This window comes from Enhydra lutris, unplaced genomic scaffold, assembly GCF_002288905.1.
Source record: "Enhydra lutris kenyoni isolate GAN:26980312 unplaced genomic scaffold, ASM228890v2 scaffoldscaffold7, whole genome shotgun sequence".
Lineage (NCBI taxonomy): Eukaryota > Metazoa > Chordata > Mammalia > Carnivora > Mustelidae > Enhydra > Enhydra lutris.
In genome coordinates, this window is record NW_019154091.1 from 30,800,186 (window position 1) to 30,820,092 (window position 19,907).

The window sequence follows — 19,907 nt, forward strand, 5'->3', positions numbered from 1 at the left end:
CACACAACACATTTCTTAGATCACATTTGTTCATTTAAATATTACTAAGTGATGACTATAAAACCTGGATAACATTTAGAAATGAGTGCAAGTTCCAATATCACCCTTTCCAGAGACTACTTAACTCCCCTTTCCTACTAAAAGATTCAGCGAGGTGAAGGTGCTTATCGCCAAATTCCAAATCAGTTAAACAGAGCAAGGCAGAATGGGGAGATGGCTGGTTAGTGGCTTGAGTCTGAGACATAGACTTAATGCTCAAACTTAAACATTGCTTTTTACTTGTGTTTTGTCTTCTTGCTCTTCTAGACAAAAAAAGCTATCCAAGATGACTGTCACGTACTCCAGTAAAGTAGCAAATGCGACTTTTTTTGGATTTCATAGGTTACTCCTCAAGTGGAGAGGCAGCATCTACAAACTACTGTACAGGGAATTTATTGTCTTTGCTGTTTTTTACACGGCAATAAGTTTGGTGTACAGGTACCTTCCTTTGCATGTCTCCTATGGCCATCAGATATCATGGAAGAATACAGTCTCAAAAATCGGAGCCTTTGGTTGCCGCTGACTCTTGCATTATGTAATCTCCTCCTTTGCATGATCCATTCTTGCCTTCTTCACCTCAGGACATGGTATTTTAATCCACACCTAACCATGCTCAGGATGTTAAGTAGACCCTAACTATCATATTCAGGTGGCTCTCATTCCAGCCCCATGTTAGCTGATCACAATGAGTCACGCTGCCAGACTTCGCCAGAGGTATAAAAGGGAAGATTTATACTTAAATACTCAGAGATGATTTGGAATGGCAAAGGCCACAGACAAATAATCACTTGTGCCCCTCTCAGCTATGTCATTGATAATGTCAGTTTGTAATTTGACAACTTATAGCAACTACCTGCGTAATGAACGTGTTTGAGAATGGTATGTATCAGGCAACTTTCCTTTCTTCTGCCTGGAATGACAAGATCTTATCCAGGATGGTGCCTGCCAATCCTACCTATACCTCAACTAAATAAAGGCCTGAAAACTAATTTATTTTGTTGATATCTTCTGAGTTTGGGGTGTGTTATATTCACAACAAAAGATGTTTATTCTTTACAACATCACAACCTACACCTGTCAGACTGACAGAAAATCTGAGCAAAATCATGTCCAAGAAATACTTTCATGGCTAAAATCATGGTCTTAATAAAATTTTATCAATAGTACAAAAGAGAAGCTTTGTGAGTTTTTTTTTTTTTATTAAAATTGATTGCATTCATTTCTACTCTGGGGGAAGTTAGAACTTAAAATAAAAAAGCTAAAGGTTTTTGAGGCTGTATTTCCTCCTTTTCTATGTAGTTCAGTTTGTTCTTTCCCGCATACAGGTGAACAAATTTGTGTTATCATTGCTCTTACCTGCCTTCTTCTTTGCAGCAGCAGGACTCTATCTGAAGAAGAGGGATAATTTGGCCAGCCGATAATTATCAAAAGTAGAATAGGAAGAGCTGTTTTGCTGCCTATCAAAATATCTGTAAAGGGAAAGTTTTATTTACAAACCTCTAATCTTCTTTCAGTTGTGTCTTATAAATACAATATTATTTGGACAATTTATTTTTGTGTCATCTAATCCTTCAGAATATGAAATGGTGGAAGGCACATGACGTTTCAGAATAATTGTCTCATTAGTTTATTTTTACTAATGTGAGTTTATTGCTGCTACCGCTGCTTAGGATAGAAGAGCACTTAGAGCAGCTGCATCCTAGCCAGAAATCCTCCATGGGGCCTCCTCTTTTGCTCTAATATCTTATTTATACCCCATAAAATAGTATGCATATATTTTTTTAAAATTTTTTAGACCAAAAAGTACTTACATTTATAATAATGATCAATTGTGCAAGTCATTCTTCATTTTTTTAAATGTTCAACTATAAAATCTTATCAAAATAGATGTTTAATCTTGATTAAAGGCATACCAAGAACTATAGGCTGACTTTACCAAGAAAGTCAAACATACCTGTAGAAAAATATAGACACAGTGTCATTCTCATGTGTACTAATAATCCTAAATTTTAAAATTCTGTTATAAGCAAATAATTACACTTAGCAAAAATCCTAAGTCAAAGACAGAATTCATTTCTTTGATTATATCTCTTTTTACTTTTGGATGAACTTGACAAAATCATCATTTTAGTACTTTCTAGCTACTAAACTTCCTATGTAGCTAATAGCTGAATATTTTTTCCTTTGGCAAATTATTAATAATAACAGCCTCTTTAATCAATTAAGTATGACATCATATGTTAAGTAGTTATATATATAATATATTCTTTAAGCTTCATAACATTCCTAACACATAGTTATTATTATTCCCATTTGCAAAAAATGGGAAAACTGAGGCTCAGAGAGATTTAAAGATAGGTTCCAAGTCCAAATCTTTAAGTGGCTGATCCGGAATTCAAACCTGGGTTCCTCTGACCTTATGGCCTGTGCTTTCCACATTTAAATCATCTTTGACCATTTCTATCTGAGTATCAGAAACTGTTCTGGCTGTGACTTGTCATTGGCATGACCTTGACACGCCTGCACAACCCGTTCCTAACTTCAGAATTTCTGACACTTCCTCCAAAGCCAAGGCAGGAATTCCAAGCTCACCCTGCACCCCAAGCTCACCCTGCACCCCAGAATCCTCTCAGCACCAGCTTTTCATCTGCAATCTGGCTGGTGGCTCCCTGTTACCTCATTATCCCTCTGCTTCCCTTATCCAAGTTCTCCTGACTCAAACACACCCTTGGCACATGTTATCATGGATTTCCAAGAGATTTCTTCTTCCCTTGGAACAGCTGTTCTCATTCTTTCATGCAAATTCATCTGTGTTGTTCCTCTTTCTAGATCTTGACCATGACTTGAGACCTTTCTTCTGCCTCTGAATCCCCTCCCTATAATATAAACATCAATAATAGTTTCATTAAATGAATTTATGTCAAACAATACCAGAAAATTAGTTTTGGTCAGATCTGTAATATAAATTTTTATATTTATATTATAGAACTACAAACCCACCAAATATAGTAATTAAAAAATTTTACTTCTAGTTATATCTGCATTGTTTTATATTTTAACTAATTGTAGGTGAAATAAACAGTTATAATCTCCCTTGAAGTATAGCGCATATGATCAAGAATGTGCTAAGTAGCATATTCAGGGAAGAGTAAGATCAAGATGTCAAATTTAGGGCTATTATTTAGTAATTAACTTAATAACTGTAATTCACTTAATCAAGACACTTTTTTTTAAAGCATACCTGACGAATAATTGAAAATTGGACGCCTTCATGAGGTATTTTGCTCTAAATCCAATGTATTCATCACACAAAAGCTTAAAATGTAAAGTATTTAAAAACAAAAGTTAATAAACCCAACTGTCTAATGGCCAATAACATTCATGTACTAAAAACATTAGTACTTGAACCATTCGGCAATTAAAAAGCCTTTGAGAGACATCAGCTCAGGTAGGAAAAAAGTTATTGTGCCTTAAAAAAAAAATTACAATTATTTGTGCTTAATTGTTTGCACTGAATATCACTTGCAAAGCAGGTGCAGAAGTATAATATCATAAAGGGCTATGCATTTTATTTTTGCTCCAGATTGTTACTTACAGGAGCCCAAAAACGTTACTTTGAAAAATTATCAATTTACTGTGACAGATATGCTGAACAAATTCCAGTAACCTTTGTGCTTGGTAAGTATAGGTCACACGCAGAATGCAGCCACACAGCTGTCTCCGTTAGGATGGCACCGATGACTCTGCATGGGAGTGTTTCCAAGCTGAGGGGCATGCCTGAAAAGCCACCGCTTGCAATAGAACCCCAACCACCCGTAAGGTTTTCCTTCAGGACTGCTTTGGCTAAATTAACCCCAAACGAGTTTGAGGTCATCATTTGCGATTGGACAATCACGCTTCCTCTTCACTAACGCTCCATTTTTGCTGTCAATATTTAAACTCTAATACCCACTCACTGGGTGCTAAGGCCTTGCCAGGCACAAATTATTTATTTATTTATTTATTTATTTATTTATTTTTATTTATTTATTTCGGAGGGCGAAATTCTAAGATACAGATAGCAACATATTTTTACATTCCAATCCCTAAAAAAGCTGAAATTCTGCTAAAAGCATCAGGGTCACCATGTATGCTGCAAGAAATGGCTTTATCGTTTCCTGTCATTTTACAGGGTTTTATGTCACTCTGGTAGTGAACCGATGGTGGAACCAGTTTGTGAATCTGCCCTGGCCGGATAGGCTGATGTTCCTCATCTCCAGCAGTGTTCACGGAAGGGACGAGCACGGGCGCCTGCTAAGAAGGACGCTGATGCGCTATGTCAATCTCACGTCTCTACTTATCTTCCGCTCTGTGAGCACCGCTGTGTACAAAAGGTTCCCAACCATGGACCACGTGGTTGAAGCAGGTATGTTGAATGCCTTTGCCCTCCGTGGACTCCCCTCAGCCTAGATGGGAACCTCCAAAATTCCTCTGAAATTTTATTTATTCATTCATCCAAGAAACATTTACTGATTACTTCCTATATGCCAGAAACAGTCTTCAGAGGCAAAAATGAGTAAGACATAGTTACTGCTCTCAAGAAGTTTCCTAGGGGCGCAAAAGAGAAGTGGCAGAGAGTCAACTTCAAATTCAGTGGCAAAGAGTCACATGGCCTTTAGGTAAATATACTATAACAATAATTACTGTATTTATTAGAACCATGTTAATATCACCTGACCTTTTCTAAAAGTCAATTCTAGCAGGAACCAACCATGAGTTTTTGTCTAGGCAGTGTGGCTCTGGTCTCTCTTTGACCCCTCAAAGTAGATGCAGTTGGGGACGCCTGTCTGGCTCAGTCTGCCGAAGGTGCAACCCTTGATCATGGGTTTGTGAGCTCAAGCCCCACACTGGGTGTGGAGATTACTTTAAAAAGAAAAAAATCTAAAAAAAAAAAAAAAATAGATGCATTTGTTCAACCCGCGCTCCTGGGCACAGTATGCTGGGAACAAGTCATGTTGGGAGGATGGTTCTCTTTGGTATGTTAATATTTAGGAGAGAAGCTGTCAGAGCAGACCTTAATGGGTTGAGGATTAAATGAGATCATTGTGGGCAGGCACCAAATAAAAACTGGTAGTTGTGCTTGGTGGTTGTTTGTCAGTCTGATAGTTTGTTGGGATAGATTAATGAATACACATTTTAAAACCATGAGGTGGGGCGCCTGGGTGGCTCAGTTGGTTAAGCAACTGCCTTCGGCTCAGGTCATAATCCTGGAGTCCCAGGATCAAGGACCACATCAGGCTCCCAGCTCCATGGGGAGTCTGCTTCTCCCTTCAACCTTCTCCTTTCTCATGTTCTCTCTGTCTCTCTCTCAAATAAATAAATAAAATCTTTAAAAAACAAAAACAAAAACAAAAAACGTGAGGTGATTCTGCCTTTATATTGAGTACAGTCTCAAATTAGGTTGCTGTATCAGGCTCCTTTCCTGAGATGGCCTTGAAAACAGCTTTTTTTAAAAAAAGATTGATATTTGAGGGCTTTTTTGAAGAGGTTTTTATGCATGGGCATAACGAGCCTTGTGCTGACTTCAGTGACTCAGTTGGTTTGTGTGGACAGAACTGACTGGAGCCATGAGGGTGCCTAGGCCTGTGCGGGTGCCTCTGGGGCCTGGTTCCCTGACATCACAGGGAACATGTCTGTACTGTTCTCGCTCCCTCTGAAGTGTTCTCACAAGAAAAAGCAGTAATTGGACAGCTTGTAGCCACAGGGACATAAAGGGACATAAAGTTTGTGCACTGGGCAGAGAGGCAAAGGTTCCAAACCACTGCCCTCGGAGCTAGGAGAGCCACTCCAGAGGCCAGATCCTTCCTGACTGGCCCACAGTCTGCCATATTGAGTGGGCACCCGCTCTGTGGACTGGCAGCTGGCTCACCAAACTTGCTCCTTTCCCCAACAGAGAGGGCTGAGTCAGTGTGCACATGGGGTCAGTTTCCACTCTCCCCCGAGCTGGACACATGCCTCCGTCACTGTCTGACTGTCCTTGGCCTGTGCCAACGTTTCTGGGAAGAACAGGAAATTCAGGGATGGCGGAAAATGTCTGGCAGATGTCCTGAGCCCAGAGCCAGGGCACCTGCTCTGCCTGAGGGGAGAGAGGGCTAGTAAATAAAGCACAAGGGCCCCAGAGGAGTGGGGGCAAAGGCTGGAGGCAATGTTGAGGGTACAAGAAAACCTACTTCCTTTCTGGTGACTTTCTTACATAAAATCACCTGTCAGGAAAAGTACATGTTCTCAAACCTCAGTGCACAGTAGATTTTGTTAAAAGTCAATATTGCTAAAAACTCAGATCCCAAGATACCACACCTAGAGATTCTGATTCAGTAGATCTGGGGTGGTGGCCAGGAATGAATGGATTTAACAAGCCCCTGGACACTCTGAGGCAAGGGGTCCCTGGTCTTCTGAGAGACAATGGGTTTTAAGATGGTTGGAGTTTCCCTCTAAAAGCTTTGCCTGGCTTCAGGGAATCTTTCTTCAGAAAGATTCAGAACTGAGTGAGAGGGCAGAGAGAATGACCAGCATCTCCTTCTGAAGCATCTGGCAATCTCTTGACTAGAGCCAGATGACCTAGGTCACCCACCTGCTAGTCCCTAACTTTCCTTGCTTTGAAGTTGGACAGTCAAGTTCCAGTAGTCTGGAAAATTAAAAGGAGCAAACGCTGTTGGGGCAATACATATGCTTTGATGTTACAGGTTAAATCTCTCAAGTTAAAAATAAAATGGTTTCATTTCTGCTCACATGAAAATAGAAATACCCGTAGAGTGCAAAATAATATCTATACTGCTGGAAATTCCCTAAACTGGTCTGTTCTCAGTTACTTACCAGAGGAGCTGTAACAGAAGTGTCTCTATCGTTTTGCCTATTGGCAACAAACCTGGCCTGGAAAATTTCAGTCATTCCAATGACCAGCCCTGGAAGATGTCACTCATCCTAAGTCAGGTCAGGTGCACAATTCCAGACCTTTGCCAGTTCAAGCGATGGCCTTAACTGGGTATTTGGATTATGAAATAAAACTGAATCAAAACATTTTAGTTGGTGTTTCATAGTGATCAGAAGGAAAAAAATATTTCTCTTCAAAATTACTCACCAGAATCACAGAAATAGGTGATGGGAAATTATATACACTCCTCTAAAAGAAATATTACTAAAGCTGTTGCTAAATCTGTCATGTATTTGCTTATTTAACAAAGATCTGTTGAGTGTATATGATATGCTAGGCACTGTGCTGAGCACGGAAGCACAGCTAGAAGTGAGAATAGATATGATCTCTGTCCTCAAGGATCAGCAAAAATTGCTATAAATCTTTGCTCACATGAATCATTTTCAGAGAAAAACACAAATGTATTTACAGCTGAACTTTATATCTCTACATTGTATTTCTATTTCTCCCAAATCATTTCCTTTTGTGCTTGGTAGCCCATAAGAGTGATTAGAAAACAGTAAAATTTGGGGTGCCTGAATGGCTCAGTCAGTAAAGTGTCTGCCTCTTGATCTCAGCTCAGGTCTTGATCTCAGAGTCACGAGTTCAAGCCCTGCATTGGGCTCAAGTGTGGAGCCTACTTAAATAAAAAAAAAAAGAGAGAGAGAGAGATAATGAAAGAAAACAGTAAAATTTGAGGAGAGGACACTGTTCAGTATTCTTAAAGCCCTTGACTCTTAACATGAGGATCTTTGAGCTTCTTCTATAAGGAAAGACCCTGAGGAGACCCCATCAGAATTTTTAGCGGCACTTATGATATACAGACATTAATACAACTAAGCAAGCTCCCAATTGTCAAATGGCTGTTGAAACACAAATTCTGCTTTTAGATGCACTGGCTGGAAGGCTAGCCCCATACTCAGATCATGTAACCTGTGATCTTCTCTCACTAAGTAAAATCAAATGGCTGTTGTATAGTACTGACTTCCTGCCCTGTGGTGTGCTGTTCAAGTTCTTTCAGACGCATTCATGGCGGTGGGGCTCCTTGGTCTCTGTGAGATCTCCCGCAACTCTGCGCTCCAGAGAGGTGATCAAGGGGACAGTGGCATTTGCAGCTGTGCCAGTTTTTCCTGCTGGCTGAACTTTTACAGGCTGAGTCAGTTACCTCTATAGTCTCACATGCTGTGCCCAGAACAGACAGAATGTCATCCTGTGAGTGAAACTTGACTCACCTATGCACACTTGCTCTACATCGGACAGAAAGTGCACGGCGGAACCAGCCCTACTTGAATGAATGCCATGATGGGTAGTCTCAGCGGGTCAGGGTTTTGAGATTCCACACAGTTCTAAGAGTTAATCAAGGCATCCACTCAATGTTTCTCAAAGTGTGATCATAGACTACATTCATTTATCAAGGGGACTTTAAATTGCACGTTCCTGGGCAGCTGGTGGAATCAGAATGTCTGGGGCTTAGCAACTAAGAGCCCCCACCTCAAACGAGCTCCCAGAAGCTCTGCAGGATGTTTGAGCCCAGGCCAAGAATGCTAAAATGACATAACGATTCTGTGCACTAGGCTAGATGTTCCTAAATTTTGTTGCAAATTGAAATCACTAGGGATCTTTTACAAATACTGATGCCTGGCTCCCACCCTAGACATTGGGTTCAATAGGTGTTTGATATAACCCAGGCATCAAGAGTTTTAAAAGCTCCCCCGACCACTCTAACACACAGCAGAGTTTAGCAAGCACTGCACCAGGACACAGGGCACAGCTATCAACTCCTCCAACCTCACCTGCAAATCACCTCACGTCTGCTCACTCAGGGAAAATAAAATTCTGGGCCACCCAGACAGGTGAGGGCTCAGAGCACTGATTTAGGGGGTATTATTTCCTGTGTGTCAAGTGTAGAAGGTGGTGAACTATCAGGGGACAGGGATATGGCTGAGTAGAGATGTTTTATCCACATGAGGAAAAGAGGAAAGGTTCTCTGTCTCTGGCCAGGATTGCAATCCTAGAAACTGATTTCACTCAACCATATCCTATTTCAAGCTTTTCAAACTATGGTTTGTAATTCATTACTGGGTTCTTAAGTCATTTTAATAGCTTGCAACCATCATTTTTTAATGGAATGGAACAGAATAGAACAGAACTAAACTGATCAGGAAATATCAGAGAGACCACCAGCTGAAAGAACCAATCATTGTTTGGGAACAATGTATCTTAGTGTGGTCCGTGGTTTAAAAAAAAAAAGAAAAAAAAAGTCTCACATCCTGCCCACAGCAGTTTCACAGTGTGATTCCATCTCTCTCCCTCAATCTCTCTGACCTCCCTTTGATTTTTCCAGCTGACAAGGATTTCTAAACCTCTACCATTGAGTTTAAAGGAGCACTGTAGTCGAATCCGGTGGCTGCATTTCAATTCATTTTGAAAGTACAGTACAGAGATGAAAATTAGCCAGGCACATTGCAATCTTTCTGAAAAAGTCATCTCTCTGAGATGGGCTCAGATGCTGAATGCACAACCTTCTCTTTCAGAAAGAACTGGCAATAAACCCATTCTGCCTTCAAGCTTTGAGATGCCGAGCTTTAGCTCTTCTGAATAGAGTCTCATTTGCACACTCTGCTTTAAAAGCCTAAGACATCTGCCTGAGCTTCAACTGAAGCAAAATAGACCAAATGCATGGCAGATGAAAAATTTTAAAGACTGGAATATTGTTTATCAGTGGACTTAATTAGGCCTTTGGCTTGAGGGCAGTAACATTTTACCTTAAAGTAGGAGGTCCTATTCCATGAAATCACAATTCTAGTTGCAAGTAAAAACGTGGGGTGGAGGGAGGTTACTCTGATTTGAAATACTAAGGAGGTTTCTTGGGACAAGTATGAAAATTGCTGAACAGAGCCTACCTGGCCAGAAAGCCAGAAGGAAAGAGAGAGCAAGAGGAGCTCTGAGCAGATGTAACAGCAAGACAAAGCAGCAATGTCAGGGTTATGGGTAGGACCCGAGGGAGCATGGCATGAAGACTGACAGGTCAAGGTCACAGGGTGATGTGAGGACCAGTCCAGTTGACAGCGCTACCAAACTGCGGCAGATCAGTGGGTGTGCGGATCACACAGTCCTAGTGATGAGCATAATGACCACATTCTGAAAAAGTTCCTTGGTCTCTGGTTACAGTGGCCTAAAGTACTGATAAGGATAGAATTACATTTCATAACAAACATCCTTTTAATTGATTTGACCAACAATCTGTGGATTTCCTTGTACTTGGCCAGTGATATGATTTCCAAAGACGGGGTTACTTTTAGTAAGACATGTGACCCTGAGGGGAGCAGCAAAAACCACAATGCCTGTGCACTCTTGGAGGACACATTAATGTCTGGTTTGTCATCCACCTTCCACGGAGCTGAGCAAAGTACTCCTTACCTCTGGGCTGAAAAACTAAAAATCCCCAGCTTTCCTTGCTCTGCATGTCCCCTTCCAGTGGGTGGGTGTGCTACCTGGGAGAGAAGCTAACTCTAGCTTTTGTGTCTGCCCTGAATAAACCCTCACTTTGCATATTTGCATTCTGCTAAAAAGCTGAAAAAGAACTTGCCAGCACAAATTGATCCATACTCCTGAATAAAAAATAAGCAGAGGTAAAGTTATTCTTTGGTCAAATGACAGAGATTGCAACTGGTATATAAACGGGGTAATTTTTTGAAAATTGCAGCATAAATCCCAAGAATGTAACTGCTAGCCGAATGATATGAAATGTCAGAGAATAGCTTCCAGGTAAAGGATGAACCGCTGCTGCAAATCTTTAAGCATAGAGCCAAGACAGGTCAAGTTTATTAACCTCTTGTAACAAGGCTCGATCATGCTCCGCAAGTCTTTAAAAAGAAAAAAAAAAAAAAAAAAGAGGCGGAGTATCTTGATCAGGCAAGAACTTTGAGTTGCCTTGAGAAGCGAGAAGCGAATGATCAGGCTCGTTGTTATTTTTGACATCCAGACAAAGTCCAATTCCTCAGGCATGAGGAATTTCCTTCTAAGCTAACATAAATAACCTGAGCATTATCTAAAACGAGTCTCCTGTTGGTAAATACTGGCTTTGTAGTTGATACTCTGTTTACTTCAAATACTGAATAAATAGAATCTTCATTCGGCGGGGCAGTGATTTTCAAACGTTGCTGTGTGTCAGAACTTGTATGTGGAACATAAGGAATAGTGGGGAGGACCACAGGGGAAGGGAGGGAAAACTGAAGGGGAAGAAATCAGAGAGGTAGACAAACCATGAGAGACTCTGGACTTCAGGAATGGAACTGAAGGGGTGGAGGGATGGGGAAGCTGGGTGGGCATTAAGGAGGGTACCTGCAGTTATGAGGGCTGGGTGTTATACACAACTAATGAATCATTGAACACTACATCAAAAACTAATGATGTACTACTATATGTTAGCTAATTGAACATAATAAAAAAATATATTAAAAAAAAAAAAGAATTTCCGGCAGAGCTTGGTACACATGTGACTGCTTGGACCCAATTCCATTAAATCACTCTGGAAGATCTGAATGAATGCTGATGCCCGGACTCACTCTAGACCACCTGAATCAGAATTTTCTAGAAGTAGCATGCATGAGATGGTAAGGCACAGAGCTGGTTCTGAGTCTGATTTAGTAGGTGAGGGTGGAGCCTAGCCCTCTCCATGGGTGACAGATGTCACAAGTGACTCAGATACCCACGATCAGTAGCCCCTATTCTCAAAAACACTGACCGAGATCTAGGTAACTCCAAGGCTCTATGAATCAGTGACTTTCAAAATGAGCAGGTCTCTCTTCTCTTTGACTCCTCTTCTATTAGAGTAACACCTCTGAAATAAAACTACGTCTCCATGGTAAGGAGGGAGGATCACTTAAAGCGGAATAATCATATTTGTAAATTGATTACAGGTGATTAAGGATATAAACTAGGTTACATTGGGGCAAAAGTCGATTTTCATATGAATGTGTTAGAATTTCATAAGCAAATGACCACATTCCTGAGACAAAAGTAACTCAAAATTAGTATCTAACAAAACTCCATTTTTGAAAAAAGATTTAATTCAGAAAACATTACTGGTACTAAATTACAGTTAACACTGAAAAGTCCACTTAAAAGTTCAAGGAAATAAGTACAAGAATACTAATTGCATCATTTTTTTAAAAGATTTTATTTATTTATTTGTCAGAGAGAGAGAGAGAGAGCAAGAGTGAGCACAAGCAGATAGAGTGGCAGGCAGAGGCAGAGGGAGAAGCAGGCTCCCTGCTGAGCAAGGAGCCCCATGTGGGACTCGATCCCAGGACTCTGGGATCATGACCTGAGCTGAAGGCAGCCGCTTAACCAACTGAGCCACCCAGGCGTCCCAATTGCATCATTTTTTAAATTTAATGTATTTGTTTGACAGAGAGAGAGCATAAGCAGGGGGAGCAGCAGGTGGAGGGAGAAGCAGGCTCCCTGCTGAGCAGGGAGCCCGATGTGGGGCTCGATCCCAGGACCCCGGGATCATGACCTGAGCCAAAGGCACTCACATAACCAACTGAGCCACCCAGGAGCCTGCATCATTATTTTTTTTTAATACCAAAAAAATGAAAACAACTTAATGTCTATTCAAAAGAGGACTAATTAAATAGAACATTGTATACAATTAGCTAGATAGCAGCCATTAAAAACAATGATGCCACTCCATATATACTAACAAAAAAAGATCTCCAAGATATAACCAAAAAATAGAAACAAATGACAGATATGTATGTATTTAGTGTAAAGCCATTTGTGTTCTTAAAAATTAAGTCTGAATGATATTTCTCTGGAAAGATACACAATAAACTTGCCACAGTAATTCCTTCAGAGAGAAAACTGTGTAGCTGGGAAAATGAGACTGACTTTTCTTATTAATATTCTTTTGGTCCTTCTGGATTCCTGTAGCATTTGAATGACTCAATCAAATATTTTAAAAAGCAAAAGGTCAAGTGTAAACTGCAAGCTTTTAAAGTACATACTTGAAGGACACCTGGGTGTCTCAAGTGGTTAAGTGTCCAGCTCCTGGTTTTGGCCCAGGTCATGATCTCAGAGTCAATACATTGAGCCTCACGTGGGGGCTCTGTGCTCAGTGGGGAGTCTGCTTGAGATTCTTTCTCTACCTCTCCTTCTGCCCCTACCCACCCCCAAATACATAAAAAATAAGGTAGATATTTATATGAACAAACCCTGGTGCACAGTAGACATTCAGTAAATGTTCGTTTATTAAATAAACCTGCTCCCTTATTTCTCCTCTCCTCTTATTCAAATCTCTTTTTTCCTTGCTGTGCAGGTTGAGGGTGGGGTGGATAACTAAAATTTCATAATGTATTATGCCTTGGCACTTACTGAATGCTAGGTATGTGCTAAGCATTATGTTAACCTCTTGACAGGCGTTCATCATCTCATGTAATTCTGCAACATGCCTGGGAAGTAGTACTATCATTTCTCTTTTACAACTGGGAAAACTGAGGCTAGAGAGGTCACTGCAAGCTCAGGCAAACGGTGTTATATACATGTACACACACAAATAAAGATTGTAAAAATTATACTTTTAAGATATGCTGGGCACTATGAAGATCATTGTTATGCCCCAATAATGGGTCCGTAATTAAAGGAGCAAGACTGATATAAAGTGAAGGTCAAGCAAAGCTTTATTTAGCGCCAAGCATCAAAAATCTAACTGAACGTTCGGGGACGCACCTCTTACAAGAGTGGGCGACCCTTCTCTGTTTCACAGACTAGCTTTTAAGGGCAAAGGCCATGCGGTCAGGCCTGGCCATGCACAGGTGGCGAATGAGATTGAGATTGTAACACACACAGGAAACTCCACAGTGATGCTAGGTGACCAATGGAGTTACAATTTACCCTAGTAGACATTTGAACCAGCCTATTAACCTTGATTGGGATTGGCGCCCAAAAGGCTCCCAGAGGGCAGGGCCCATACTCCTTGGTAACCAGGGAGAGAGTATGCATCCCCCCCACTGATCGGATGTCTCCACCTGGCCTGACCCACCTTTGTATCTGGGCTTTTTTACCTGAAGCTGGTTTCCGGGATTGGTCTTCAAGTAAATCCCCTGGAGGAAGGGGAGCAGGGACAGTTTCTAAATAGGTCCTTACACTCATACATTCACTGCCCTTCCAAAGGGTCTTAGCAAGAGAAATCTTTGTGTATGACAATCCCTAATACAAGGCAACAGAGACCACTGTCTGGGGAACTTTGAAGGGGGGAAATCCCAAGGGAAGGAGAAGACCAACATCAAGGAAGGCTTCACAGAAGGGGACTTGGTTGATCAGGACTGTGGAGGGAGCAAGTGAGCTGGAGGAAAAGTATGTGCTTCGTGGTTTCCACACTATACTAAGTGCTTTCTGTATATTAACACCTTTTATTCTTTCAATCATAACATTTCTTTTTTTTTTTTTTTAAGATTTTATTATTTATTTGTCAGAGAAAGAGAGTGCACAAGCAAGGGGAGAGGCAGGCAGAGGGAGAAGCAGTCTTCTCTGATGTGGGACTCAGTCCTGGGACCCGGAGATCATGACCTGAGCCAAAGGCAGATGCTTAACTGACTGAGCCACCCAGGTCACCCATTAATCCTAACATTTCTAAGTATTCTTGCTCCCAATTTTAGATGAATAAACCAAAATCTAAAGAGGAAACCTTCCCCAGATGTTCTAGTCCCCATTTAAAGTCACCTTACTTCCTAATGGCCATCTCTATGAGGGATTACCAACATGCCTTGCCTTATATATTATTTTAGATAACTTATATATTATTGTTAGGTAACAATATATATATAGTTAGATATATATTATTGTTAGATTAAAAATGTGTTTGCACTCACACACACACACACACACACATTCCTTATTTCTAATACAAGTATAAACTACTTGAGGCATCTTTTATGCATTTTTAATATCCCCCAATTGTATGCTCCCATAGTAACCATGAAAATATTTATGGTAATGTATTAGTGCTAGACTAATTCTGCATAATTGCGCTATTTTTATTTTGTGCTAAAGGTTTTATGACAGCAGATGAAAGAAAATTATTTGACCATCTCAAATCCCCTCATCTGAAATACTGGGTTCCATTCATCTGGTTTGGAAATCTTGCAGCGAAAGCCCGAAAGGAAGGTAGAATCAGGGACAGTGTTGACCTACAATCATTGATGACTGTAAGTACCTCACAAATCGTCAGTGTAAGACGCTAATCAGAGACCAGCAGGGATCTGGATGGAACAGGTCAGACCAGGACAAGTCTGCTTCGTTCTGGTTCCTTTGGAACCAGAAAGACTGGGCTAGTATCGGAACCCTCAACATGCAGGACAGGAATAACACACAGGTTTTAAGTCATGTGGATTGCTGGTGGTTGCTGAGAAACTCAGTCTAAACAGAATTAGGCTTTCAGGCTCTGTAAGAAAGTGTCCCTTAATTGATTACCAAGAGCTGTCAAGAGTTCTGAATGATCTTGTGTCCACATGGCGTGTTTACCATCCCTGGCTCCACCATCCTAGAATAAAATCTGGAGTAAAAATAAACCTGTCCACTCAGATCCCCCCAGTTGGAATTTCCTGAGGTTAAGCCAACTTTTCAGATACTCCAGGAAATGAAATGATGTTTTCATTAGATGAAATAACCCTGAGTTCATCTGAAAAGCAAATTTATAGAAGACCTAGATAGACATGTACCATGACCATCTCCTGCCTGAATCAGGCAAAAAAGAATGAATGATATAAAAATAACTCCCAAATTAACATAAACTCCTCTTCCCAGTCTTATGTAATAACTTATGCTTGATAAAGGGGAAAAAAAAAATCAATGGATTAGAGTTCTTCCTGCTCCAAACAGAGATTATTCTCTATCAATGTAAGTGTTGTTGTAAAGTCTTCATGGGGGCAGGGGGCAGAGGATGTGCTTCTTTTTTTCTAAAATCTATAGCAAACATGTTTTCAAAAGAGGTAGAGAAACAGGGAAAAAAAAAATCTGCTCTCACAGAAATGTACCAAAATGGATAGAAATGACTTATTTAAAATATTAACGCCTGCCTTCCCATCACCACTTTGGGCAAACATACATGTTGGAAATTACGGGTTCAATAGAGTAGGGGATAGTCCTATAAAGACCTGATTTCTTTTAATATTTTTTAAAACGCCCAACTGCAGTCGTCCATTTTGCATTGTGGAATGATGTTGATGGCCATTTCCAGAATGTTTCCTTTCTCAGTCGCTCTCAGAACCAATTAGAACCTTACAAAGTCAGCTTCATCCTTTTACGGACATATTCCTTTTTTTTTTTTTTAAGGTTTTTTTAAAAATTTATTTATTTGACAGAGATCACAAGTAGGCAGAGAGGCAGGCAGAGAGAGAGGAGGAAGCAGGCTCCCTGCTGAGCAGAGAGTCCAATGCGGGGGCTGGATTCCAGGACCCTGGGATCATGACCTGAGCCGAAGGCAGAGGCTTTAACTCACTGAGCCACCCAGGCGCCCCTTTACGGACATATTCCTAAAAGTCAAAGCCACACTACGAATCCCAGGAAATCTTTACTGCCCCACCCATCATCTTAGTAAACTATGTTTTATCTGTTTCTGCCTTAGGAAATGAACAAATACCGCTCTTGGTGCAGCCTCTTATTTGGCTACGACTGGGTTGGGATTCCGCTGGTCTACACCCAGGTATCAAGCTCTTGGCACTCGGTTTTTCCTTGAGGCTTGCCGTGGGCACCTGGCGCCGAGCTCTCACTCACGCTTCTCTCTGCTGCAGGTTGTCACCCTGGCAGTCTACACCTTCTTCTTTGCCTGCCTGATTGGACGCCAGTTTTTGGATCCCACCAAAGGCTACGCAGGGCATGACCTAGACCTTTACATTCCGATCTTCACGCTCCTCCAGTTCTTCTTCTACGCGGGATGGCTCAAGGTAGCCCACGGTCTCCGCGCCTGAGACCCACTCTGTAAACCCTGTCATGTTCTACCCTCTGCACCCCGGGTCTGTACTGAGTCACTCATTCATGAGCCCTTCAACAGTAGACTTAACATTGAATCGCCCAGGGATGTCATTACTTTTAAAGAGATGTGGTGAGTACCATATTACAGCCATCTAAAGCAAAGAGATTACAAGAACACTCTTTTACAGCTACTGATTTTTCAGTCTTTGTGTGCTCCCATTAGGATTCTAGTAATGTAATTAAAGTAATAACCGTAACTGCCTTGATATTTTATGCCACAATCGGCAACTAGGCAGAGTGAAAGGGAGTAAATAAGAAGCCTTGTATATCAGGCTTCAGCATTAGCATTGTATTATTAAATTGGTTCAACCTAACTCTGCAGTTAACTGTGACTCCCTGAAATCCTACTAGCTGTCCCACATTAAAGGCATCGCATTTCCAAAACTAGAACTGAGCCTCAGAAAAGGATTCATCAGAATCAAAACCAGAAACAGCAGAATTTATGATGACATTTGGTTTGCCAGGAAATTAAAAACAGGCCAGAGTCCTGAGAAGGACTTGTCCCACCATCAGTGCAGAATTGAGTTTGTCCTCACCCCCCAGTCCCCTGAACCCCCTCCCCCAGCACCCTCCACCCCACCCCTGCCCCTCAACCTGCCCTGGATGCCTGCGTAAACACCACAGCCAGAGGCAAGAGAAGTAGTACACATACACACAAAGACAATGGCTCCATTAAGGTAATTGAAATCTAAGGACAGTTTGAAGATGACTTGAATAAAATGAAGTGTCCAACACTGACCTTGCAGCCAGCCACACCCTGTATGCACTAAAGCAGCCTTCCAGGCTGTGGCAAAGTTTTCCCCTCCAGTGCTTTTGCTTTGATTGGCTTGAATCATTAACCAGGAAAAATAAATATATTGGCATTTCAAGAAGTAAAGGTGTGTCCTTAATAATTGGCAAAAACATTTTCAGCTGAGTGACAGTGATCCTTAATTATTTTTACCCATTTAAGACAGAGAAAGAGCAAGAGAAACTAATAGCTCTCATCTCCCATTAGAGAAAAAAGAAGACTCCGGTCTTATAAACAGAAAATCAGGCTGGCCTGAATGCTGGATCGTTCTAGTCTTTTATTGTCCTGTCCCCTGAATTCTTTGTTTTGTGTCCATGTGGTGTTTGCCCAGCCTGTACGCAACTGTTAACAGTTCTTGCCTTCTGAAATGCTCTCTAAAATATTAACATTCTGCTCCTTTATAAAATACTTTTAAAGGCAAAATACGAAAATACAATCTTAGCTCCTTTAGGAGATAGACAGCCTTAAAAGAAAAGAAGAGAACTGCTTTCCCACCCAATGGATTAGATCTCACTTTCTAAGCAGATGTTTTATCTTGCCCATCCTAATATTTATAAAGCTTTTCAAAATGTAAAAAAAAAAAAAAACAAACACCCCATCTTAACCTTATAAATAGTATATTACTCAGTTATTTGCTGGAAAGGGAGCTTCTAAGAAACTAAAAGCTGTTTCTTGAGATAGTCAATCCAGAAACATAATATCATTTGGGTAGGTAAATGTAAACTCTAATATTATATACAGGAATGATCCCATAAAAGTGAAATTCTGGATGTAACGAAAATATTTTTAAGGCCCATCCAGTGACCTCTTACAACCCCAGGCCAGAAAGAGTGGATTGCCCCTGGAAGGTGCAGTGAGGGACTTTGACAGGAATATTGCTGGGAGGCTGACTGATTCGGGGCACAGGCCCTGCCCAGTTTCATCACTTACAGCAAGGGAGATGCATCTCCAAGTTGGTGGTTCTCGACTTCAGCCACGCACTTAAATCTCCTGGAGCTTCACCCAGTACAGAGAGCTCAGCACAACCTCGCACCCATTAAATCAGAATTGAGGGAGGCACCCAGGCATCAAGCGCCTTTAAAGCTCCACAGGTTATTTCGATCTTCACCCAAGGTTGAAAACAGCTGCTCTAAGTGGTTAATGGTTAGACTTACATCCTAAAAATTAAGTAGGTAGATTTTCTACCAAATAGTCTGAGAATATAGAAACTCAACTAATCAATGGTGCCTTTATTTTTTACCCTTGTTTTTTCCCATCTAAGCCCAATGTAAAATCTCTCTACACCCCCCACCTGTCTGTCTCTCTCTCACACATACCTACACACACACAATCTTGATAATAAAAATCAAAGAGATTTTTTAAAATTTATTTATTTGAGGGAGACAGGGAGAATACAAGCAGGGCTAGGAGCAGAAGGACAGGGAGAGAGAATCCTAGGCAGACTTTGCTGAGCACAGAGCCCCCTATGGGGCTCGATCTCACAACCCCGAGATCATGACCTGAAGTGAAACCAAGAGTCGATGCTTAACCAATTGAGCCGCCCAGTCACTCCTCAAAGGGATTATTTAAAAAGGAGGCGAGACATATTTGGCATATAAATCTCTCATCAAGGCTCTCCAATTCTGGAACATAGTAAGATCATTTCATATTGATCAACTATAAGAAAATATGTGAAAAAAAATGCGATAAGGAGCTACCTATACTTTTCCCAGTGGGAAACTGACCAGGTACCAGAAAACCCTTTAGAATAAAACAAAGGGAGACAAATTCCAACTTTATGACTCGCTAGCTCTCTGACTCATTCATTTAGCTGTTATGTCCAATAATTGTCAAAACTCCTTGTATTATTTTCTTTAATTATGTTTTAAGTCTTTGCTGTTTTATCTTCCCCATGGTTAAATTTTGGTCTCATCACCTGGGCCCTTGTAAATTTCTTCAGCTCACAGCCTACATAACCCCACAGGTGTCCAGCAGAGTGCCTTGCACCTTGTCAGTGGTCCTTCAACATTCACTGGCTAGATCTGCCCCTGAGCATCAATCATTCGGCTCCCTGACGGTACACAGCTTCTTTTGGGGAGGGTCTGCACTGTCCCC

At 41.1% G+C, this 19,907-nt stretch overlaps 1 protein-coding gene across 1 annotated transcript in view; it reads left to right on the forward strand.

Moving 5' to 3' along the window:
• The first annotated feature begins 325 nt into the window (after positions 1-325).
• LOC111142223 (bestrophin 3) overlaps positions 326-19,907 on the forward strand; it is a 34,365-nt gene continuing 14,783 nt past the window's right edge. The window contains 6 exon segments of the mRNA XM_022495255.1: positions 326-477; positions 3,623-3,717; positions 4,211-4,444; positions 15,044-15,198; positions 16,617-16,694; positions 16,783-16,935. Coding sequence (XP_022350963.1) covers positions 326-477; positions 3,623-3,717; positions 4,211-4,444; positions 15,044-15,198; positions 16,617-16,694; positions 16,783-16,935 — 867 coding nt within the window.